Below are 26,353 nucleotides of genomic sequence, written 5' to 3'. Positions count from 1 at the left end.
GAAATGGATTCCAATCTTCAGAGCATCAAGCAACAAAATGAAAGCTTGCAAGGAAAGCTTGATGAAGCTCTGCGACAGAATAAAGAAATCCTTCAAGAGAAAGAGCAGCTGGACAGAAAGCAGGGAGACATGGAGTGCCAACTCCAGCTCATGGAGGTAAACGACAGGATGCTGCAGGTAAAGTTCGAAGAGACACTGCACAAATATCAAGACCTGCTTCAAGAGAGAGAACAGCTGGTCAGTAAGCAGAGAGAAGAAAAACTTCTTCTCCAGGAGTTTGAGAAACAGGAGGCAACATCTAAAGTGCTGAAAGAAAGGTTGGAAGAAAAACAAGCTGAAATAGAAGAAGTGGAGAAAAAATGCAACAAGCTGCAGAAGCAAAACACCGAAACAATCGAGGAGCTGAAAATCCTCATCCTCGAGAAAAAGGTGCTCGTGGAAGAGCAGCTGAAGAAAAAGAAAAAACGCTTCTGCTTCTTCTGGAGGAAGAACACTCCTTCTTTCACTACTGCCAATGTCACCTCTTCTTCCCCCACCTCTGCTCCAGCTTAATTCCCCCCCCCCCCCTCCCCTTAACTACTAACACCTCCCCCATCTCCCTCCCCTCTTTTCACAATCACCCCCCAACCAGTCCCGACAGTTGACTGCCCCCTCTAGAGCCTGGTTCTGTCATAGGTTTCTTCCTTTAAAGGGAGTTTTTCCTATCCACTGTCGCCTAGTGCTTGCTCAGAGGGGATTGTTGGGGTTTTCTCTCCTCTCTCCCTTTACTTTCCATCCCACCCACCCCCACCTTTTCTTTTTTCTTAATAATTGAACAATAAAAACAATTGGCCGCTAATTAAATGTGTCAAATCAATGTCTTTATTCAAGAATACAAGAAATGGGTAATAGCTGCATGTGTGTTTGTGTGTGTGCATAATATGCATACTTTACGTGTTGGATCCAAATCCCACAAGGAATTAAATAAAACAAGAAGACAAACAAAAACAAATAGTTCTCTCCCTTCCCAGGTCAGGAATCAGGATGAGGAAGAAATGAGGTCAGATCAGTGCAGGTTTTTGCACTACTGACATAAAGTTTCTGCTGATTAAAAAAAGTATGTCGATATTTCTGAAATACATTTGCAAACAAATAACTTTGACAACTTGTGTTTTTTCATAAAAGAAAAAAGAAAAATCAGAGAGCAGAGCTGGTAAAACAGCTTAGCTCCGCAGGTTACAGGAGATCAGATGCCAAATACTTTTCATGACAGTCTTCGTTATTGCATAAATCTCCCCTTTTATCATTGATCAGTAAATCACTGCATATACATTCATCTAACCGTTATAATTTCATGAGTAAAGACTCTCAGATGACTGAATGGCGGTTTTAGTAAATGTTGAACTTTATTGTGATTTCTATTTTTAGAATCAATAGCACACATTTTGATTTCGTTTTGCAAGCTGCTGATTTCACACAGATCCACTGCCCAAACGTGCCTTTGAGTTTTTCATCATTTAACAAGAATAGGCTCAGGCAATCATTGTGGAATTAGGCTTTGGGAAGGTCTGGGGACAGGTATGATGGTGGTGGTTTTAAAGCACTGTGGCACAACAGCTTGACTCAGGGAGATGTTAAAGATGCCCGCTAGGACATCAGTCAGCTGGTCAGCACGGGCTCCGAGCACGCGTCCAGGTATATTGTCTGGTCCAGCAGCTTTGTGTGGGTTGACTTTAGTGAGAGTCCTTCTCACACTGGCCGTGGACAGGGACAGCACTTGGTTGTCTGGCAAGGGGGTGGCCCTCTATAGTCCGTCTTGCGTCCCATTTAAGCAAGTGCGTGTTCACACTGCCCCTGGATGTCCTGGCCTCTGAGGTTAAGGTGTACGGCTCCTGGTTGTCAACTGACCAATTTATCATGGCAAAGCCTGTGGTGGACAAAAGATAAGAGGCTGATTATAAAAATGATCCATGCACGCCTTATGACCTACAGCATGTACAGTTAACACAGCTAAATGGCTGTGAAATTGTAAAATTACTTTTGAAATAAAGCTATTCAAAGTCAATTAACTGTGACTATAATAATAGCAATGTTAGCCAGCAAACAAAACGTTAGCACTAATTAAAATAAGCTGCTAGGTGATGTTACTGTTTCAAGTTCTCTCATTGTTTGACATGTAGGGCAGATATTTTGGTGACACTGAGATCAGCCAGACACTAAACAGCAGTGTAATATCAACGCTAGATTAGATGTTTTCTAATCCGATAAAATGACATTATTCCTGTTTATAGAAGATGTTTGTCGTCTGTTTGTTTGACTGACAGGAACAGGAAATAGTGGTTGGAAATTACTGTTGGTGTTACATGAGGGTAAAGAAGGGCTTTAAGCACCTGGGTAAAAACTGGACCCTAGACACCAACTACAGGCGCTCAATCCCACCTGCAGAGCGCCTGTCCGTCTGCCTGAGGTTAGTAAAACTATTTAATATGGTAGTCCTTTATTGATATTGTTATGATATTTTGATACCACGGTTAGCATTTACAGGAAAACTTACTCAATAAGGCCCATCTACTAGTTGTTTTTCTCTTTCTCTGTGACCCAAGAATTAATGTGTAGGACTCACAAGCTGGTACCCGAAGGTCGAAAACACCACAGAGATGAGACCACTTCCTTACTCCCATCCTCCCTTTTTCTTTATCTCCTGGAAAAGGCTCGTTAAAGGCTAGGTGGTTTGTTTCAGAATTCACTGATGAAAGAACTCTGTATTCTATGTCTAGGAGTGTATTTTGCTGTGATGATCATAAATTATAGCTGAACTGATAAACTACACAAGGGATACTTTGCTCAGAAGGCAGGAAGACGTTTCCTTATTTAGTCTGTACCGGTTTGAACTGGGAAAGCTGACACACGAACCTTTTTTTCTCTATATAAACTGCTGTGTATCAAATAAACCTTTGAGTTGATTTGGGAAGGCAACCTGAAGCAGTCTGTGTTTCCTTGTTCTCCCAAGCTGCTCCCGGCGCTGTAACTAACCCAGCTGAATGGCATACCTGAGTGTTACTTTAAATAATTAGGAATCTTAGAAGGAAAGGACAGAACTCTGCTTATCGCTCACGCCACGGAGGAAACCCGGGACGGCAATTTCCTTCAGATATCTGTGCTAATATGCTAATCCATCCAGTTATACACTGCTAACATGGATGTGCTATGCTAACAGTGAATGCTGTCGGTGTTTACTGAAAGCAAACTGTGGTACAGAGACGACTCTTTATAATATTTCTAGTGATACTCAGAAGGTCTCATCAAGTCCCGATTTAATTCGATTTATGCTGTTCTCAGTGTTTGCATGATAGCATGGCTGTGGTGTCACATCAATGTATGCGCTCGGTGTTTGCTGATATCAAACTGTAGCATTAGGGCCACTGAGTTAACCTTTGTAGTGATACTCACTCCTTTTTATTTAGACCTGGTTTAATTCTGGGATAGTTGAATATTTGTATATAATCCCTGCAGCTGTCAGACTCTATAGCAGGGGTCACCAGCCTTTATTAAAACAGAGTTAGATAAAACTGTGAACAGTTTGGTTCATCTTTAGTTACATGGTTCTATCTTGATAAGCTGTCTTATCACAGATTAATTTTTCAAAAATATTAATGATTTAAGCAAGGAAAGGGCTACATGTCAACATACATGTCAACATTTCTATTAATGTCTCACTTCATTCCTACCTGATTGACATGTTTAGGAATTATGAGTGATTGGCTCACTGTAGTTGTGAAAGTTGCTACCAATCAAATTATGATATGTTAAAGTTAAAACAAAACACAACTGTTTTAGATATTATCTAATATACATTTTCTAATTATCCTTATAATTACAAAAGGTTTTATGTAAGATTCATGTTTTGTGATTTAAATCTGACATCACAAAAGTGTTTTGGAATTTGAATAATGTATTTTGTAACTGCAGTACACATAATACTGATTTTGAACAATTTTGTCCAGGTTCCTTGTCACCGGGGACTCCTTCACGACCAAGCGTTCAGTTTCATAGTCGGTGTGTCCACGGTGAGCCAGATCACCCCCCAGGCAGCGACGTCCATCTGGGACTGTCTAGTGGACGACTTCATGGCTGTGCCTTCACCTGGAGACTGGCGCTCCATCACAGAGGGATTCCAGGAGCGCTGGAACTTTCCTCTGTGCTGTGCAGCTGGATGGGAAGCACGTCCAGACAAAGGCACCCCATATATCATATAGGAGACACACACATTGATATACACTAAATATTTATTTCATTTCTTTTTTGTGGTGCCCAAATTGATGCACCTGCTTGATTTTGTTTAAACAATTATTGCACACTTTCTGTAAATCCAGTAAACTTCTTTTCACTTCTCAAATATCACTGTGTGTGTCTCCTGTATGATATTTAACTGACATTTTTTATTGTAACAACCAACGATTTATACAGGAAAATAATGTCTATTAACAAGGTTGCCCAAACTTCTGCATCCCACTGTATCAGTATATTTTGTCATTAGTATAATATGAAATAAATTCTACATGTGTCAAGTCGTGTGCCAACATTTGCTGTGTAGTAGAACTGAGACATTAGTCATTATAAACATTTATTTGAAATAATATTAAAAGTCTCAAACAGAAAAACATTAAACATAAATATATAAAATATAAGAATTTACAGAGAGACAGGAATAAAAAGGACCAGCTGCTCTCCAGAGCAGGAACAAGGCTGAGGAGGAAATGCTCCATTGGAGACTGGTGTGGCCTCTTCAGGGACTCCACGATGGCCAGCTCCACCGCCGATGGACCGTCCTGGGACCCGTCCCTCATCTGCCTCGGAGCCGTCCTCCTCTGTGGGCCTGTAAAACAGCACAAAACACAAAGAAATGAGAAGGCTGCTACTAGATTTTAGTTTCAACATTGAAAAAAACAAAACAAACAATAACAGGATATAATCAGATTGGTTGTAGATATTTAGTAAAGGTGATCACAAGGGAATCCCACCGACTAAAAAGGTATCAGTGCTTGCTGTACATACCTGTGGGTGCAGCAGCAGGAGCTCAGGGACTGGGGATGCTCTGCTGCAGAATCAGTTGGTTCTATCAATACAGTATTAAATGTTAACAGGTTGGATATAATAATCGTAGAGTAGACAGTGGTCCCTCATTTATTGCAGGGGTTCTCAGAATAACTAGCCCCTGGTCACAGTTCTCACAATTGATTCTCAAAGTGCAAACCTTTGTAGATTGCAAAACGTAAAAGTATTATTATGCCGCGGTTTGTCTTCATCTGCCCGCCACTTTCGTGCGCCTTTTTCCCCTCACGGTGCAGGTGTCTATTTCCGAATGAGGGTCGTAGTTATGGGTGTTTTTGTGCTGTTTTTTCTATTGGACGCGATGGTTATCAAAACCAAACGTGATAAATTTGGCAAGCGCAGGAGACACGGCACGGAGCAGATTTGTCAATCAGGCTGCAGAATGCAATGCTGTACTGTGCAATAAAAAATCAGCGAAAAAGCAAAGCAGTGACGGATGAACAGCGGGACCACTGTATGCTGTTTATTAATAAACAATAAAATATATTCCTAAATGACAACATGCATAAAAGCAGAACGGTATTTGTACGTCAGTGGGAAAATAGCGGTGGCTTGCTAGCTTTTGTGCGGCTTCCCCGGGTCAGTGAAAACTTTCAAAAGAGAAATGAATGAACTTACCAGGTTGCCCGATCTCTTCACATATCTTCCTCCAAGCTCGGTCCTTTTTATTCCTGTCTCGGTACTGAAAGCAGCTGGTGTTGTATGGCTCCGGGTTGTTTGCTACCGCATTGATTAGCCTTCCCCTCCATTGAAGTATGAAAGGCTTTGGCTGGATCTGCCCCTTTGACCTAGGTAACAGCCACGTCACCAGGCTCCTGATTGGTTGTCACGGCGCGATTTGACGCTGGAGTTCAGATTTTTCCAACTCGAGCGGTAGACGCGAAACGCGCGTATGCACAAAATGCAACACAAAAACTCACGCGCGTGGTTTTATTCGCAAGTCAAACGCGCCAGACGCGCTACACTGCCGCGCGTTTCACGCGTTTTGGCGTTTTCGCGACGCAAATCTGCTTCCGAATTTTCGCGGGACCCGCAATCGCGCGTCATCGCACCTTTCCATTGACTTTACATGTAAACCTGACACTCTATTCGCGTCCATCGCGTTCAGTGTGAACACACCGTTAGTGTTCCTAGAACCGGGCCTGTAAGTAATGGAGAAGTGAAAACGAGTAAAACAGTAAACAGTAAAAGTAAAACACAAAACAGCAAACAGCATAACAGTAAAAGAAGAACTGACTGCGTTACAGTTAGTGCGGGAGCAGCAGCTTTGCTCATGCGCGGTTCATTTGCAGTTTGGACGCATAGGTGTGAACATCTCCTGCAGCTGGGGGAGGACTATCCTCCGCCCGTGAGCGCTTTAGCAGGGGTGAGGTGCCCACAGCCGCACCGCTGCTTGTTGAGAGTAAGAGCAACACGCCCTTTCACGTCAAAAAGTCGTCATAAATAAGTCTCCAATAACACCAGAAAAAGTCGCCAGATTTGTCGCTAGTCACTTTTTAGAAAAAAAAGTCGCTAAGGGGTCTGAAAACTCGCTAAATATAGCGACAAAGTCGCTAAGTTGGCAACACTGCGCACGCCAAGGGGCTGCGAGACATTTTTACAGCCGTATTTAGCACATGACTATGAAAGGCGGAAGAGGAAGTAGTTCCTTTGAATGTAGACAATCCGAATGTTATAGTTTCTTTCCACTGTGTTCCTGTTAATGATAAACTACAAATTTACTCTAAATTACTAAAATATTGATATTTTAATGTGAGAATCGATTCTAGAACATAAATGATCGATCCGCACATCACTACAAAATAACCAGCTTCACTCATTCCATTTCAAACAGGACAGTGGCAACAACAGTAGGCTATGGCCAATGTTAAGTTTTAGATTTTAAATAGGCTGTATACATTTCAGTGGGAGCAATAGGACAGTCAAATGTCGCTGATTTTACTACAGAGTGGGACGGATTGTAGGGTAGCTAACATTGTCGCAAAACACGTTTTCGACACTGCAGGTTACCTGGGTGTAATGTTTTTCAGCTAAAAAGAAACATGGTCTGACTCCTACCTAACTATATAAAGAGTAACTGAAGGTTAAATGCAGTTAACATGTCCTGTTTTAAGCCAGGCACTCACACCTCCGCTCCGCTGTGTCTCAGCCACCATTGCTCCGGCAGCAACGGCACTAGAGCCAGAGCAGGGGAGAGGCGAGCTGGAACAAACCATTTTGGGAGAGAGGGCGGGGGGTGGTATCTATACTTTTGTTGTTAAAATGTTACGTCTCAACCAAGTACTGTATGCTTTTTATATTTTTAGTAGTGTGTCACACAAACAGCAAATATTATCAAAAAAAGTAAGAAATCTTTGGGGGTGCTTTGATTCATTTTGGCACCCCCAAAAATGGGCTAAAATCGCCCCTGCTACCAACTATACTTATGTGTTTCCTCAGTGGCTTTAGATGGTCAGATTCTGTGTTTTTACATACATAGGCTGTGTCCCAATTGCACGCTTGAAGTACGCGCACTACACGTACTACGTACGGTGCGTACTATAAGTACGAGAAGTGCGGAAGTGAGAGGCTTGTGATATGGGACGGTATACGCTTCGTCGCGCTGTTCAGGTTGCCTAGCAACCATGATACTAACCGCGAGACACATTACATACAGCTTTGTTTGACAGAAATGAAGGAGAAAAATGTTTTGTTGGTCATTCATTTTTGTCATGACATCACTTTAGTTGAGTATCTGAGGCTGAGACCACGGGACTGTAAAACATGACTGTTGGGCTTCATTTCTGTGCTGAACAGTCATATAAGATTAGTTAGTAAATAACAATTAGTTAATGTTGTTCATGAGACTACATTGCCACAGTGAGTTGACTTTAAATATAATATGGCCAATATTATAGTATTGTCAGATTATTAGAGAGAGAGAGAGAGAACTTTGGAATTTGTATGTGCTTCGCAGTTATTTATTCACTTCACATAAAATGTAATAAATAAACTAAAATACAAAAACCAACTATTTACATTTCAACTTTTAACTATTTAAATTTTCAGCTTTCTCCTTTTAAACAAATTTAAAGTGAAACAACACAAAACACTGCAATGCAGAGTGAAGCGGGGGAAAAAAAGTGTGTGTGTGTGAGTGAGTAAAAGAAAAAAAAAAAAAAAAAAAGCACCGCTCCCAATAAGGAGTCGGCTCGTGTTGTGCACTTCAAAGAGCCAGCTGATGGGTCTGTCTAGCACAGCCCCTCAGACCATTCTATTACAACAGCAAAAGCAAGACACAAGTCACCAGAGCTCTTTGTGTTACTCGTGCACGAGGGAGAAAACAGTGACAGCGCCGTTCCTTCGCTTGACCCGAGTTGCTCTCGTCTGCTCCCTCATAATACTGGTCTTTATTGAGTTTACATGAATATGCATAAGTTCATTAACATATGACGTCTTACATAGATATACATGTAACCAAAGAGTACCGTCTGTGTGTGTGTGTGTGTGTGTGTGTGTGTGTGTGTGTGTGTGTGTGTGTGTGTGTGTGTGTGTGTGTTTCAAGATGTGACCCCATAAACGACTTCCCTAAACCTGCTGGCCTGGAAGTCCAGCAGTTGATCTAAACAAAAGGCACTTATACTAAAACAGACAGATGTGTTTATCAAACCATAAAACAATAAAATAAGGTACGACCTCTCTCATGACCCCAGGATCTGTGTGTGCATGCCAGTACACTCTGGAAGGCACACAGTCTTTACAGACTGCTAAGGATCAAACCTCTATCATTATGCGATTATAAAACTAAGCATATGAGTAAATATTTCTAAGCATAAATGACAATCATTAATATAAACCTGACACCGGCTCTAAGAGCCATTTCGTTCATGACCGACACATCACTAAGGGAAATGAACAAGAAGCTCAAAAACTAATGGCATGAAAATAATTTACCAGAACAGCTGTAAATAATCCCCCAAACTAAAAATTCTAATAATAAACAAAGGCTCAGAAGCCTGGAACCATGACAGCAAAACTTAATAAAGGATTGTTTAACTTGGCTTGGTTACACAGATATGTGATTACCTGAAGAATAGTTTAAAAAGAACACACGCAAACACACACATATGGAATAAGTGCAATAGTTGACTCACCAACCCACAGAAGGAGAAGGAGGAACAGATGAGCCATTGCTGTCATTCAGCTTGCAGTGAATGCTGTGCTGGGACCTTTTTAAACCTCTTCTCACTGTGCTGGTGGCCATGGAGCCACCAATCACAGAGAATAATTTTATCAACAAACCCCCATTGGCTGGAACGGTCTTCATGCAAATATACAATCTTTTTTTTTTTTTTATTAAGAAAAATGTTTTGCTTCTCATTAATTTCTTTTTCTTCCATGTACTGACAAAGGGAAAGACCCTACAGTATAAGCAGAAGTTATTTTTTTAATACAATTTGACCACAGCTGGACTGGCCATCAGGTGTACAGGGTGCACTGAAAAAGAGAACGTGTTGGATTTACTTAATTCAGTACTGTACATTGGTTGCACACAATTTTTTTGCTTTGGGTGAAACGTAAACAACTGTGTTATATCGAAACAACTTATTCATATTCATAAACCTGTGCATTTTGGGTTTATAAAACGTGATTGAAACATGTTTAGATGAAGCAAGTTAAGCTCTTGGAATATTTCAATCATTCACAATTTTGTCATTTTATTCCAACACTAATTCAGTAACTTTTACCCAATTCTACTTGGTCACTTAAACACTGCATGTTGTCTTCATATTACATAATATTCAGCAAAGTCTAGATTTTGGTTAACATACAAAATTCAATGGATTTACAGGTTGCAGGAGGGCTGGGGCATAACGCAGAAGTTATAGGGTACACCCTGGTTAGGGTGCCAGTCTATCACATAAGCTGTGTCCCAAAACGTCGGCTGCATCCTCCGGAGGCCGCATTTGAAGGCCGATTGCGTCACAGCCAGTAGTGATGGGTCGGTCGCGAACGAAATGGCTCTTAGAGCCAGGTCTTTGACGTGAACCTACCTCTCTCTCTTGCACTTTTTTTCCGCTTCACTCCGCACGCGAGCCTTGTGCTTTACGCCAGGGCTCTAGAGTGCGACCAAATTTTTCAGTGGTGCGCCTAAAAAAAATATATTTTTTCGGGTAACAAAAAAAAAAAAAAAAAACAATCTCTGCAACTCTCCGTGTGGTCAACAACAGACACACATTATGCCCCTATCGTGGACTAAACCAATCAGAGATAGTCAGGGGCGGGACCTCTCTGATTGGCCATGGTCCAGTTGAAAGTGCAGGTGGAAGAGAGAGAGGTGAGTAGCTTGAATAAAGCGATATCAATTCATTAACGGATTCCACACAAAGACGTAAACACAGAGCGGACCCGACGCATCAGAATCAGCTTAGTCTTTCTCGGCTTTCTCACCCCACGGCCTGAACACGGACATGCTGTCGGAGCTTAGCGATTCTGATGCTTCGGGTCCACTCTGTGTTTACATCTTGTTTGCGCTAGAATAAAATACAAACAAACACTGAAACTAATGAAAAATTACACATGATATATGAACTGTGGAAACTAACTGAACAATAAAACTCAGAATAAACAAATGAAAACATTATATGAAAGGTATAAACTGATTTGCATCTTATTGATTTGCAGGCTCACTTTGCTCCAGGACTTGACGACTGGCCCAACCCGTACAGTCTTTGTCTCTTAATACCGAATGTTGAAAACTGATACTCATGGACACCTTATTTCAGTCTCTTTACTTTGCATAACAGACCCAAAGCATTACATTAACATGATGTTGTCTAGTGGACCAGCACGTCCATTACATGTTTTGCCGTTATTGCTGTTTGCCGACTTATTCATCTTAGAGCAGTTTGTGTGTGTTTAATAACTCCACAACATTAATAGATGATTCCTTTGCTCTAAACTGAAGATTTGTTTATTTTGGGTTTTGCACATTTTGTTTCTGAATAATTGTTTGATTTGTAAATTCTTATTTCTGTGTTATGTAGAGAAATGACACTCTACATATTTGAAAACACAGACTTTGACCATCTGCATCCACTGAGGAAACACAGCACTACGATCGGGGCGATCGTAGCTCAAGAGTTAGGAGTTCGCCTTGTAATCGAAAGGTTGCCGGTTCGAGCCCCGGCTTGGACAGTCTCGGTCGTTGTGTCCTTGGGCAAGACACTTCACCCGTTGCCTACTGGTGGTGGTCAGAGGGCCCGGTGGCGCCAGTGTCCGGCAGCCTCGCCTCTGTCAGTGCACCCCAGGGTGGCTGTGGCTACAATGTAGCTGCCATCACCAGTGTGTGAATGGGTGGATGACTGGATATGTAAAGCGCTTTGGGGTCCTTAGGGACTAGAAAAGCACTATACAAATACAGGCCATTTACCATTTCACTACAAGCACAAAAGTAGATTTGGTGGAAATTTCAAACAGGACTGCCTCATAGTGTGTGACTGTGTTGACTATAGCTAAGGACATTAGTGCTAAGTCATGATTTTCTCAGGATGTTGCTGCTCGCTGACTTCAGCTTACAACAAATTCCACTTCTGCTCACCCAGCATTTGTTTCATGTAAAGTACATTTATGCTTTTGATCTGTATTTAATGTTTTTAATTGAATGTCCTCCTCTTCTGTATGTGTGGATGTGGATCAGTGGACCACATCCACACATGGCAAATCTGTGAGGAACAGAGACGGTCAGCCACCAGTCAGTCAGAAGTTTTTCTCTTTGACGAAAAAGAAAATCAGTTGATTTCAACATGCCACAGAAGACACTCCATCACACTAATGCAGGGACCCATAATAAGACATCAGTCCTCTGAGATCTGAGAGGAGACTGTTTGTATGAAGTAAACCATGAGAAACAAAGTTTATCTGGACATACTGACATACAAAAAGCTTAACAAACACCACAAACTGACAACTGACCACAGAGCATATAATTAAAGTCTTTTTGTTGGCTCTGTTGGGCATTTATAAAGAGACCATGCCTGGTAAGATAACGCAACATTTATGCAGCACTGTTAGCGAAGCCATGCTGAAACCAAACCCAAATTTCATTGCAAAGTGTTTATGACAAAGGATTTAGCTGATGCTGCGGGCAATAGGCTGTTTACCCTTAACTTGAACTTTTACAGCCCTATGCCCCTAGTAGGTCTCTGAGGTCGAGTAGTCAGGGCCTACTTGTCATTCAGTATACGAGACTGAAAACTAGGGGCGATAGAGCTTTTGCTACTGTGGCCGCAGGCTGTGGAATTCCCTTCCTCAGGACTTACGATCCGCTGATTCATTGATTACTTTTAAAAAATAGCTAAAAACACATCTTTTTAAAATTGCTTTTTGCCAACTTTTTTTTTTTTTTTTTTTTTATAATCTGTTATATCTTGTAAAGCACTTTGTGATTTCTATCTAGAAATGTGCTATATAAATAAAATTTTACTTACTTACTAACCAAAGTGAGAGGAGGTTTAGCTCTTTATCTCACACCTCATCGTCCTTATGACTGCTCCATTGACTCGCTTACTGGTCCTCCTTCACCTTCCAGTAATCAGTATAATTTTTAAACCCAAATGGGTTGTTTCGGTTATTTGAAAATAGCATTTTCAGCAAACGCACCAGAAGTCTTTCAGGCCCTGGTCAATGACATCCTTTGTGACTTCATCATCCACATTTTCTTTATTTCAACAATATTCTTAACTTCTCCCAGTTGTCTTATACCTGTCAAGTCCTTCTCAAATGTCTCGTAGAAAAAAACATCTCAATTTAAAAGGTGAGAAATGTGAATTTCATGTTGATTCAGTGTCATTCCTGGGCTTTATAGTTGAAAAAGGTCATTTAAAAGCACACTCAGTCAAAGTGGTTGAATGGCCAGTTCCCTCAAACAGGAAGCAGCTTCAACAATTGCTGTTTTGCTGACTTTTACTACCTTTTATGATTTCAGGAAAATAGCTCTATTGTTATCAAATTCAAATTTTATTTGTCACACACACACACACACACACACACACACACACACACACACACACACACACACACTATGACATGAGGTGAAATGCTTGTAGCTGTGCAATGCCCGACCATTAAATGACAGTGGTTTTACAGTATTTACAATTTACAGGTTATTACAAGATTTACAGATTTAACTTAGAAATGTGCAAATAGCAGAAAGATTATAAATTATAGGAAGTGTGCATGAAGAAAAACCAGAGTGCGTGTGGTGATGTGATGTGTGTGAGAGTCCAGTCTTATAGTGACGTGTGTGGGAGATTCCAGTCCTACACCTGGTTCAGGGCCCGAATAGCCTGGGGGAAGAAGCTCCTCCTCATTCTCTCTGTTTTGGCCTTAAGGGAGCGGAAGCGCTTCCCAGACCTCAACAGTGAGAAGAGTCCATTGTTGGGATGGGAGAGGTCCATCATAATCTTCCTAGCTTTGGACTTGCACCGCTTGGTGTAGATGGACAGCAGGTCAGGGAGCTCTGATTGAATGATGCGTTCGGCCAAGCGCACCACCCTTTGCAGATCTCGTCTGTCCTGCTTGGTGCTGTTCCCAAACCAGGTGCAGATGTTTCCCGTCAGGACGCTCTCGATGGTGCAGGAGTAAAAGTTCTTGAGCACGTTCAGTGGCAGATGGAAGTCTCTAAGTCTTCTGAGGAAGAAGAGAAGCTGACGGGCTTTCTTAACCAGGGTGTTGATGTGACAGGACCATGACAGGTTCTGAGTGATGTGGACATCCAGGTATCGGAAACTGTCCACTCTCTCCACTGGCGTGCCACTGATGAGGGGCTTGTAATTCCTCGCCTTATATTTCCTCCTGTAGTGTCAGTACACTGATTAGGGCTTATACAGAGTCAGACTGATACACACGGTAGCTTGTATCAGTGTGTACACAAAGCTTAAGAGTGTTCAGTCTATAACGGAATTGTTTGTTGGGCAGAAACCAGAGCGTGACGAGTGGGGCAGTGGGCTGGAGGCCATGCAGTGTGCTCTGCAACTGGAGAAGAAAGTCAACCAGGCTCTGCTGGACCTGCACAAGCTGGCTTCTCAGCATTATGACCCTCATGTAAGCGGGAGTAGGAGGGAAGAGTTTGGGGTTAAAGACTGAACTAGTTCATGCAGTATATGTTTGACAAATCATCAAATGTTAACTATAATTTGTGTGCGTTTTCCCAGCTGTGTGACTTCCTGGAGAGCCACTACCTGGATGAGCAGGTGAAGTCCATCAAGAAGCTGGGTGACCACATCACTAACCTCACCCGCATGGATGCCCACACAAACAAGATGGCAGAGTACCTGTTTGACAAGCAAGTCTGGGTGACAAGAGCTAAATACTGAGACCTAGAAGTGAGCCTGGAGTCAAAATTATAACAACACAGGCTTTGAAGTAAACTCACTTCTGCTCCACCTGTTTCACTGAGAATGATTTCTTTCCTGACTTAAAGGTGGCGTCAGTTCTTGTATGTTGTGGTGTTTTTGTGTGAAATGTCACATGGAGGGATGGATGTTATAAGGTCATGGCTCTGCTTGTAAGCTGTCTGACTTTTGGAAATGTTTCTGATCTGCTAATCTGAATAAACAATTTAAGCTAGATCTTTGGTCTGTCTGCATCTGTTACTCATTTTACTGATTAGTTCAAGCAGTCGGTCTAAAGACTAAATAAATCACTGCTTCATTACCTTGTTGAATTTGTGAGATTATGGTGTTGACATGTTCTCTCAAAAGGTGTATGAGTTAATCTTTGTACACATTGGTACCAAATACAAACAAGGTATTAGATTATTCTGTTATTATATGTTACCTTATACGCAAGAGCGAAACACGTCCGTAGGTTTGGTTTATGATACGGCGTGTTCCGGTGGTGCGGCCGTGAAGTGCAGTAGTGGTTGGTGCTAGTTTTAGTACATTTGATAGAGGTTTTGACGGTGGTTTGTGGCGTCAGTCGAGTATAAAGGGCTGCGGTCATAATACAAAGTAAAAATTTAGTACATAGCAACACTTGGTTTATGATGTCAGGTATAACTTCGGGGATGCAAGCATCACTTTTATGATGCGACTTTGCCCCGTGGTGGCGGTCATAAGCGCAGAGAAAGGGGTATTTTGGTCTATGGTGCAGTGTGCTTTAAGAAGATCTAATAGTTGAGCTCAGAGGTTTCTGTGTAAAATTCCCGCTGAGGAAAAGTGTTGTGGGTGAGTGTGAAAGCGCGCTCTGGGTGAGAGAGTGTGTGTGAAGCTACGAAGCGCGCTCTGGGTGCTGTCTTGTGTGTAAAGCGCGCACTGAGTGAGAGTGTGAGTGAGGCGCGCTCTGAGTGTGTTTTTTGTGTGAAGTGTGAAGCGTGAACACAGTGACAGTGACGGTTGATGTGTTTGATTAGGAGGACATTAGAGCAAATACACATTTTAGGATCAAAGGTTGATGCCTAGTGTACCTGTGGAACATTTTGCCTATGGAGTGGCGACCCTCCTGTCCGTGGACGCGCGGCCAGGACCGGCGGCGTCCGGGTGCCGAGGTGGTGACTTGGGGAGGTGAGGGCCCCCGCATAACTACGGAAATAACACTGGAACGGCCGTGTAATCACGGGTTCACATTTATTCCGGACTAGAACAAGACACATTTTGCGAACAAACGTTGAGTCTAGATTAGTTAAGAAATAAAAAGGTTGAATTCCTCGTTTCAGTGGTTGAAATTGTTGTGTGCCTGTCCCCTGACGAGTGTGAAATTAAAATAAAGAGGGAATTTGGAGCCACATAGAGATAGACGGGCATAATTGGGTGTATTACTCTGTGGTGTAATAAAAATAAAAAGGAGAGATAGTAAGAGGTGTGTAGTGGAGAATTATGACGCTGTCAAGGTAGGCGTGTTGCCTGCTTATCTGTTTAACAGTGATGAAAATGAAATTAAATAAATCTCTTAGTGTGTTAATACAGGAAGCTGCGGACCTGGACCAACTGCCCCCACAAGCACAGCGGCCGAAGCAAAATTATAGGTAATGGGAACCACACCCAGCACGAATCAGCAGCTGTGAAAAAGACAGCAGCGAGGAGAGAATTAGAGGAGAAATTAAGAGAAGTTTTAACACATAAAATTGGGGCCAACGGACTTGTGGAGGTTGGGAAGGCGTCCGGAGCATCACAACAAAAAGGTGAAACAAAAACACACACAAGCAGAGAAATCTGAGAGAAAGGCTCCTTTTAAGGTAACGCCTAGTTTGAGAAAAGATAAAATTAACCTGCTTTTATACAAATGCACATACACGCAATGAAGAAACAGCTTACACTCATGAACACGTGAAGATTTTCCAGCAAGGTTAAAGAAAAATTAACATACTTAAATGATGAAGTCTATACATTACTGACAAAGAAACCCTCTGGGTTGCAGGACAACAATTTAACTAAAAAAAAAAAAAAAAGGAACACTGGTCTAACCAACCAGGCAAGACACAACAAATTTAGTGGTTAAAAGATTCAAATTGTGACATGTTTTCTGTTGATTGATTAATAAAAGTGATTACTGAATGAAAGAAAGTTCCTTTTTGGGCTTTTAAACATGATCTTAAGAATTTTAACATATACCGGTGTTGTCCTGTCAACTTGGTGGGTTAGGAGTTGATCATATCAGGAGACAAAAACCAAAAAAAAGGGGGAGAGAAGGCTGACACAGGGCCTGGCCCCATTGTCTCCCCTCTGAATAACACAGCCAACACAACAACATTTTCCTGTTCGTTTGTTTTTGTTTTTTGTTTGTTTTTGTTTTGTTTTGTTTTTGTTTTTTTCTATACATATTTAATTACAGGCTGCTTTGCCGGCCCTGAAAGCCGAGGCTGACTGGACTCCTGCTCTCCCCTATACGTGACACTGACCAAATGCTGCAACAGCTGGACCCACAACAACGACCTGAGAATGTCAACAGACCTGCAGGAATGTGATCTCATGCAGCCGAGACGGAGAGCACTAAACCTAAGGCCCGTTTCACTACACGGGGGAAAATTCCCAGACTGCGTCAGCTGACAGAGCTGTGACGAGACGCCCGCCAAGCCCAAATGAAAAGTAAGGCCGAGCGAAAGAATGCTGACCTTGATAACTTTGCATTCACACTGTGCAGGACAGTGATGGACCAACACGGATGATCGGGTGGCGAAAAAGGGCGTGACCGAGACAAGAGGAGTAACTGAGGACAGAAGGCACCTCAGAATGGACAAAAACACAGAAGAAGATGCAGGTTTCACCTGCGGTGAACATCGACACTGGAGAAAGGACTGCCCCAATTGGGGTCAGAACCAGGACGGACTGAATTTTGAGCAGCAGCAGCAGCAATGGTCGCAAACAAACTGAAAAGGAGGGGGGGCAGGACCCCAGGGCACGCTTCAGGCCGTGGTTTACCCAGAACACCAGAACAGGAAAGTGATGAACACAAACACACACACACACACACACACACACACACACACACACGTCTCCAAACACACAGATTCAGAATGAAGTGAAATACACACATGAACACGTGCACTCGTTGAGTGAGTGAGAAATGACACACACACACATATACACACACACATACACACTCACACACACACACACACACACACACACACGGGAATGCTGATTCACTGAGAAGTGATGCACACACATACACATGCACACGCTTGTGCAATGAAGAGTGATCCACACGCACACACACATACACGCTGATGCAATGAAGAATGCTTTGCTTATGCTGATATGCAAAATGCTGCACACAAACATCCCAATGCATAATTTTTTATGAGGAGCCATTGATTACTTAGAATGTGTTATATGTCACCTAGAAGGCATTTATGTAGATTTTAGGAATAAGCTCTAAAACGGTTTGGTTATGAAAACAATGTCTGTGCGTGATGTCTGTTTATGGCTCAAGGCCTTGACTGAATTCTTTGCTGTGCTTCACACAGCCCTGATGAGGAACAGTGGCACAGAGTGAAATTGATGACTTAATAGTGTAAGTTTTAGGTCGGAGTACGGCATTTTCTGTGATTGAGTTGTAATTCAAGGAGGAACAAAAGGTGTTACGGCACCTGAGGTTCTCATTCCCACACAATATTGTCCCGGCAGGAAGCAAAATGTTCCTGTGAATTTCTGGTTGATTGTTTGGTTTTGTTTAGCGCTAGCTTGATTTTATCAGTGAGCTTTGGCTTGTGTTCTTTCTCGTAAGCGAGAGAGGATAGTTTTATGCTTGGACATGTCTGCAACGGGCCCTAGTTTATGTTATTGTTATTAGTGTTTTGTTGGTTACGTCTGTTTTCGTTTTTGTTACAGTGCACTGGAGAAAAAAAACATCTGAGAGGTGTGATCCACCGGTGGTGATATGTTGATATTTTGTGAGTTCATGATTTAACAATCAGCTCTTTAAACCAGGCCTGAAAGATTGAAATTTAAAGCGCTATAAAATATTATTACTGTAAACAGTTGCAAAGTGTGCTTCTCCATGATTGTAATTGGCTTGGGAGAAATTCACTTATAGGGAACACTGATCTAAAAGGATTGCACTGAGTCAATCCGGCCCAAAAAACAACAAGGAATTGTTTTCCTTTTAAAATGATGACGTCATCTTGCTGGTGATGGAGGCTCGAATAGGTTGCGCGTGAGACTCCATTATCAGCAACCTCTGGTATGAATGTGTATGGAGGTATGCATGTGAATGGACTGTGATGGACTGACGACTAAAAGCTTTGACTGACTTGATACTGAGACAATGACTGCACCCACTTTAGGATTAGTAAATACCAATAAACAATTCATAAACAATTCACCCAGCCGACAAGAGAAGGGTGGATGCTTCGCTTTGTTTTGTTTTGTTTTTTCAGGAGCAGGAGGATAAGAGAGACTGGAGGAGGAGACTCTAGCTTCACATAAGTATGAACTGCAGACTTAACACTGTGGTTGCTGATTTTGAGTTACTGATGTTTGCATCAAGAAAACTGTGCTATATTAGCTGTGTTTTGATTAAGGTATCATGTTATATTATTGGGAATGCCAAATGCTACAGTGGAGATAACTATTGATACCACTCATGACTGGAATATGTTACTATTAACCATAGCAGGCCACTGTAAAAAAGTCAATTAAATTTTATAGAGGAAAATCGCCAAAATTGAACAATACCTATGAATGACTGGCCACATTCAGAATAGAGATATGCAATAATAAACATTGGTCCACGTGATTTAGGTTCTCACTTGAAATAGTAAGTTATTAAATGTAGAATATAATCGACAGGGACATTTGATAGAATGTGGTACTGCAAAAGAACAAGAGCAAAGTAAATAAAGAAAATATTGTGTTTAGTTTGGATAAATTCAAATTAAAATGTACCATTACACTCAGAGGATCAATATGAAATAAAACATATGCAAAATTTGTAGGAAGTACATGACTGATAACTGTTCTGTCCTGAGCGTTTGTTTCTAGAGCACCCACTTGACCACACCAACAGTTTCTCGCCACCGAGGAGGGGTACTTGCAAAAAGAATAAAATAAAAATCTGAGTTTAACAAAACATTTTAAATGTAAATATCAAGCTTACCTTTCTTTTTCCATGAAATGTGCTTGTGGGCACGCCAGCCATTTTGAAAAGGTGGGCAAAGCAATTGGCAAGGCCACACCCCCACACATGTGATATAATTTTAAAGGTACTGTTGCCCTCTCTAAGAAACATCAGGAATTAGAGGAGTGGCAAGTAGAGTATGCGAGCTACAAGCAAAAACTAAAATGTGTACTACAGTGTGCAAAAATGAAATACTGGGTCATCAGGGGGTCATGAGGGACATTTATAAAACTAAAAGTCCCACTAACCTTAAAGTGCACTTGAAAAGCCCACACAAGAAGGTTAACCTAGCTTACCTAGAAGACCTCATCAGGGGGAGCACACTCCCCCTCCTTGAAGAGCTCACCCACTCAACCCGCATCCCCAGAAAACAGCTAACCCCAGATAAGGCAGCGTGATGTATCCCGAGACAACAGGACTGGGACATCTAAATAAAGGTGTGAAACAATCGCCTTCAAAAGGTTATCAATTCACTTGAACCAAAATTAGGACCACTCAGTGCGGCAAGAGTTAATAGTTATTAGTCTCAACACCCAAGGATAACCAGAAGAGACTGATATGATGGAACTGGGATTTTGTTACACTTAATTTTTTGCAAAACACAAATAAAACTAAATTGAAACTAAGGATTTTCAGAAAATAAAAACTAAACTAAACTAGCAAACAATTGGTAAAAACTGATTAAAACTGATGAAAATTGCAAAACTATTACAACCCTGGTCCAGACTAAAATGGTGTTGGACATCTTCAGGGCAGAAAAGGGTTGGTGTGACCAAGGTGTGGTTTGGCTTGTTGTATGTACATTTCAAAATGTTACAGCTCTGGATGGACCAGTTACCAGGGCATGGAAGGATGACAGACTTTATTACATGAGGAGAAGGGACATTTTCGGGATCGAAGATCCTCAGGGATGACAAGGCTGGAGCAACGGTACTCGAGAGAAGAATTTCTGATACTTTCTGAGATATGATGTCACTAACCTTCTCTTTTAATTGTCTAGCTCCAATGAATTGACACATGGGAGTGTGTCAAAAAGGGGGAGTTGAGTTTGAACATCAAACAATGGTGATATGAAAATTTCTATGAGTTTATTTTTGTGTTTAATAAATTAGCTATGGTAAAACTTAAGCTTATAATGTGTTAGACTTAGAAAGGGTTCACTAATTTTTGATTTCTTTTACACACACATAGATTATGATTAGAATAAGTCCTGAACATAATATTTTAAACCAAATTTGAATCATTAGAAGAACAATGGATAACAATATTAGATTATCAAGGCTAGGGAGAGAGGTGTTTTGGTTTTCTGTCTCTTGCAGAGAAAGGAACAGACACCAGACGGGGACCCGGAGATGTGAGGACCCTTCACAGCAGGGACAGATGTAGGGACTGTCGAGACAGCAACTGGGGTCAAGTGTCATGACGTTTGGGCTCCTGGAGAAGATGGATCCCACAAACACAGCAATAACCATGAAGGGGTTGGCGAAAACCAGGAACACAAGACCAACAAGGTTCGAGAGGCTCTTGGCAAAAAGGGGGACACGTCGGTGACCCCAAAATACACAGATCTTTGAAATCGGGGCAGAATAATCCCCAGAACTGTGCAATGACTAAAGGGTGGTCTAACCCCGGAGGTCGAAGAAAGAAGCTGAGAATCACCCAACTGGAAGATACTGGTAGCTGCAGCAATAAAAATAAAGGTTAAAAGCTCCTTAGACAGAGGTTCTAGTCTAAGTACATTTGAAAGGTATAAGGGGGCATTAAAATGGGAGTGGAAAACTGGAGCACCAAAATAAAGCTGTGGGAGAATTGGGGAGTGATGGGAGAGTCATCTGTAACTGCTGTTATGGTTGTAAATCTAACTTTGCTTGCATCTGAACTGCGTGAACACAGAGGTCATCCCACATATGGTCCACCCGTTAAAGGGGGACAGAGGGCCTCAGGATCAAGAAAACTTGGACCTTGCGACCCTGGAGTGCATGTTGTAAGTGATCTCTTTCAGAGATCAAAAGGGGGAATTATTAGATTATTCTGTTATTATATGTTACCTTATATATGTAATCAAAGTAGTTGAATTAGAATACTGCTGTAGATCACATTATACCCTTTAAAATAGAGTGTGTGAGCTGTATGTAGTTTAGTTCTCATTATACTTTTGAGTTAACAGAACATATTCACATATTAGTTCATTAGATAAATGTGCACCACTCTGTATCCTTGATCTGCTGGGAATGTGTTACACTGTTTTCTTGACATGCTTAATTGTTGAATCATGAAGAGAAGGTTGTAAGCAGGAGACTCTGTGTCTAAAGACAGGGGAGATAGATAGACCACATTCCACACCCCCACCTTACAGAAAGCAGAGAAACAACTGCCGAGGTCATAACTTAGGCGCTGTAACAGAGAAAAAATGTGATGTTTTGGCTTTTACGACTAGCTGGGGGCCACTAGAGACTATAAAAAGCTGAGCAACCCGTCACCATTTTGAGACATGTGCCTGACCCTCTGGTAGCATCTCTCCCGTCCGGACGTTGTAATGCTCTTATTGTTGAATTGTATGGAAATAAATGATTGTTGATTGAGCATTTATACACCGAGTATTGTCCTTCCTTCAGCCCAAAGATTCAAAGAATTGGGAGATTTCAACAAAGGCCATATCAGATGTAAATGTTACTGGATATCTTTTGGAGTTCTCCCCAGTGAAGTATCAACTTGACCTACACTTCTGATGCTGTGATTCATACATCATATCATACATCAATCATATCATGCTACACTACATTTGTATTTTGTCATTTTTTTCAGGAATTAAATAAACTCAAAGATTTGTGTTGGAGATTATGTATTGGAATTTCAGGAGCAAGACCACACCTCCAAACACACTCCTTCCGGCTGTCATCTATATAGGTTCCCCTAGTTCTGCAAGCTGATCATTCTCGTTTACGTGCCCAACCCTCCCTCCCTCCTTTTCCATTCTTCAACTTCTTCACTTCTATTTAGTACATTGGGATCTGCCAGGCCCAGGAGCCATCGCCAGTCCCCTTCGAGGCCTTCCCCAAACCGCAGCTCAATTCATGTCAAAGCATTCACTTTTACCTATACTAAACTGCTTAAAAAACTTAAAATGAGGACATGGGCCCAGCTAGTGAAGTCATTTTATTCACTAGTATTAATGTTATTTACAAATAAAATTACATCACAAAGAAATCATCTCTCACTCTTCTCTTGAAAATCCAGGTGTTTGCTCAGTTTTATATCCATGTTTTGGAAAGAATCCATGATTAAAATTTTCACCAAAATGTCTCAACAGCCACATCTGCAGGCTGGAGGTCTCAATTCAATTCAATTTAACCAATTGCCACGACTGGTTGGAGGTGACGGGAGGAAATCGGGACACGACACACTGTGGAAGCGAGCCAGATATTATACATAACTAACAATTAAATATCGAGAGATGTATAAACACTAGTGACTAAAAAGGCTGACTGGAAGAAGAAACACTCAGTGCATCATGAGAATACCCCAGCTGCCTAAACCTATTGCAACGTAACTGAGTATTCTGTCCCTCGGATTGTTTCTGAGGTATGTTATAGGTCGTAGTCATTATTGCTGTAAGTAACTGAATAGATGTGTCAACAAATATGTTTATTCCTGGCCTGCTCATGGCAAAAGCCTGCCATCTAGTGGGTCAACAGCAGAAACTCCTAGTAAGGGGAGAGAAGGAGAGTTTTGCTCCGAGCACTTAGCAAGGAAGGTCCGGTGCTTTTTTTTTTTTTTTTTTTTTTTAATAAAAGAAGGAGTCAGAGTTTCTTTTTATTATTATTGTCAAACATTTATCACATTTTTGTGGAGCTGAATGTGTTTGAAAACCCTTTCACTTATTTACTGCCTCATATATCAACTACTACGCCTGCTGCACCCTCTCATCTTTGATGTTTGTTTTAAGGACAGAAACCATTGAAATGAACATAAACTTAAAATGCAACAGAAGTATCATGTCAGTGGCTGCCTTATCTGTATGTTTAGGATCATTATCCTCCTGCATTGACTAAACCTGAAGGACTGTTTGTTTACTTCAGTGAGAACTCTGACATTTCTAAAGTGAAGTTTATTTATATAGAATAAAGGGTTAAGAAGCTTAAAAGTTGATGTAAGAACTACATTTACAAAAGGGTTCAACACAGTATCGCTCACAAACCAGTCCTCCTCCTGGAATGAAACTTGACAGGCTCCATTCACTGCAGAAACACATGATGTTGAGATCAGAGCTCAGACTAGTTTCAGTTATAAGGAAGAGAAACTCACACAGTCACTGAAATGGCAGAGAAAGGAGTTCAGCTCGACCTAGAAACCTTCTCTTGTTCCATCTGTTTGGATGTGCTGAAGGTGCTTTGTTTCTCTGACAATTCATGCTTCTGTTGCTCTTGAGATGGCATAATCTTTTTACAAGAATGAAAGTATGCTCTCTCTTTCTCCCGCTGTCAAAGCTGTTTCCTGTTAAAAGGGAGTTTTTCCTTCTCACTGTTGCCAAGTACTTGCTCTTAGGCTATATTAACTATTATAGTCACTCAGTCAGAGTCCTGGAAGGGACAGAAGTTGAGGGTTGTTACATTTTGAGCTTGTCCACTCTTTTACAATTCAGTTAAGTTGCATTTGGATTTTAAAGGTTCTGTTCAGATTTCCTGGGGGAATTTTAATCTAGCTCCATGATATAACTAAAGATTTGCAACCTCTCATTTCAAGCAGCTGCCTTTCTGCTGGGACCTTTTTACATAATCCTACTCCAATTAGGAAGTATTATTAGAAGACACAGGATGCATTTCCAATGCAATGCAGCTGATACCCAGTTATAAGATAAGATAAGATAAGATAACCTTTATTAGTCCCACACGTGGGAAATTTGTTTTGTCACAGCAGGAAGTGGACAGTGCAAAAGTTATGAGGCAAAAATTAGAATACAATAAGAATAAATACAGTACACAACTGTACAGAATAGAATAAAATAAAATACTATATACAGTAGAATAAAATAAAATAAATATACAATAAGATAAAAATAGAATACAAATACAAATACTATATACAACTGAGTAAAAATACAACGATGACAAAGGATTATTGCACTTAGTATTATTGCATATGTATGGATGTGTGTGCTTGATCAGTTAAAGTCTTTATTATGGAGTCTGACAGCAGTGGGGAGGAAAGACCTGCGAAATCTCTCCGTCCCACACCGTGGGTGCCGCAGTCTCCCACTGAAGGAGCTGCTCAGTGCTGTCACAGTCTGCTGCATGGGGTGGGAGATGTTGTCCATCAGGGATGACAGCTTAGCCGCCGTTCTCCTGTCACTCACCACCTCCACTGGGTCCAGAGGGCATCCTAGAACAGAGCTGGCCCTTCGGATCACCCTGTTCAGTCTCTTCCTGTCCCCAGCAGAGATGCTGCCGCCCCAGCAGACCACGCCATAAAAGATAGCAGAAGCCACAACAGAGTCATAGAATTTCTTCAGGAGTGGGCCCTCCACTCCAAATGGTTATGGTTATTTATGAAGTCAGATGACACAAATACGACATGTCTTATAGGCATAAAGGCCTGGACAAACTCTAATTTTCTGCTTCGAATTCAGACAAAACTAACCCTAAAATTCTTAAAAACATGGCATCTAACCAGATACTTACCATGGACGGCATTACCTTGGCCTGTAGTGACACTATGAAGATTTTTGATCAGCCAAAATGATGGACACCACACAAGGACTGTCACGGCGAGTGCGATGAGCCGTGTGGGAAATAAAGGAGGATCCAAAAGCAGGCACTTGTAAAGGGGTGAGGGTGGTTTATTAAATACAAAATAAATATAGACAAACAGCAAATAGAGCACGAACTAAACTAGACTGGAAACAACTAAACTACCGAGCACAAACCTGGACAAGAATGAGAACAAGCAGAGGAGAATGACGATGGACAGCAGGGAGAACACACGGGTGAGACATGGTGGATACACAGAGAAACACAGGGGAATTACACACAGGTGGTGGACACAGCTGGGAATAATCAACAAGACGAGACAGAGGTAAAACTGAACACACTCACATGAGACGCAGACCTTCACAATAAAACAGGAACAAGAAACCATCACACTAAGACGCAGACTCGACATAGAGAGAATGACACATGGAACTAAACTAAACCTGCAAAAACATGACAACTCAAAATACTGGGTCAAACTGACCCAGAACCGTGACAAGGACACCACAAAAGATGGACATCACACATTAGTTGCACAAAAAGCTAATTTATAAAAAAAAAATAAAAATAAAACAACAACAAAAAAAGCCCAACAAAAGTCAAATATGTTGTCAGTTCAGTGGTAATGCGTAGTGTGTGTTCCTGTGCTGTGTAAAGCAAACAACATTCAAATAAGCCCGAATGGCCTAAAGGCTGAGAGAGGCCAACTAATACTCCCCTAATCCAAGTAGCCAATGGTGGTCCTAGCCTGTTTGGTGCCCTGGGCGAACACCCCCTCTGGCTGAGCACCTGATGGCTTTGACCTTTTCTTGTCCACCTTCCATTGGTTTTAATTTTGCACTGTAGAACACCCATGCCCCAACACGAGGATCACCACAACATAACCTAACAGACCTACACCTTAGTTCACAGATTCG

At 41.5% G+C, this 26,353-nt stretch overlaps 1 protein-coding gene and 3 long non-coding RNA genes across 4 annotated transcripts; 2 read left to right on the top strand and 2 right to left on the bottom strand.

Annotated features, from left to right (window-relative positions):
* Positions 1–1,360: 1,360 nt before the first annotated feature.
* On the bottom strand, positions 1,361–9,296 carry LOC145421929 (uncharacterized). The gene is made up of 2 exons (XR_013903306.1): positions 9,225–9,296; positions 1,361–1,906 (listed from the first exon to the last, which is right to left on the bottom strand). It is a non-coding gene; the product is annotated as an uncharacterized LOC145421929 (long non-coding RNA).
* LOC145421930 (uncharacterized) lies at positions 2,304–4,547 on the top strand. The gene is made up of 2 exons (XR_013903307.1): positions 2,304–2,446; positions 3,984–4,547. It is a non-coding gene; the product is annotated as an uncharacterized LOC145421930 (long non-coding RNA).
* Positions 4,591–5,845, bottom strand: LOC145421928 (uncharacterized). Its single transcript, XR_013903305.1, has 3 exons — positions 5,710–5,845; positions 5,035–5,095; positions 4,591–4,855 (listed from the first exon to the last, which is right to left on the bottom strand). It is a non-coding gene; the product is annotated as an uncharacterized LOC145421928 (long non-coding RNA).
* A 4,723-nt stretch (positions 9,297–14,019) lies between the features above and the next one.
* Positions 14,020–14,702, top strand: LOC113009884 (ferritin, middle subunit-like). The gene is made up of 2 exons (XM_026148455.2): positions 14,020–14,175; positions 14,286–14,702. Exons 1-2 carry the CDS (start codon positions 14,089–14,091, stop codon positions 14,445–14,447), a joined length of 249 nt encoding a protein of 82 aa, XP_026004240.2. The 5' UTR covers positions 14,020–14,088; the 3' UTR covers positions 14,448–14,702.
* The last annotated feature ends 11,651 nt before the right edge of the window (positions 14,703–26,353 follow it).

This window comes from Astatotilapia calliptera, chromosome 18 (genome assembly GCF_964374335.1).
Source record: "Astatotilapia calliptera chromosome 18, fAstCal68.1, whole genome shotgun sequence".
In the NCBI taxonomy this organism is placed as follows: Eukaryota; Metazoa; Chordata; class Actinopteri; order Cichliformes; family Cichlidae; genus Astatotilapia; species Astatotilapia calliptera.
The sequence above is the reverse complement of the archived record's forward strand: the minus strand, read 5'-3'. Positions and strand labels throughout refer to the sequence as shown.

Excerpts from the sequence above, each read along its gene's own strand:
- LOC113009884 (XM_026148455.2), top strand. The coding sequence starts at position 14,089 with ATGCAGTGTGCTCTGCAACTGGAGAAGAAAGTCAACCAGGCTCTGCTG. Across the intron at positions 14,176-14,285 it reads CTCAGCATTATGACCCTCAT|CTGTGTGACTTCCTGGAGAG; the intron begins GTAAGCGGGAGT and ends GCGTTTTCCCAG.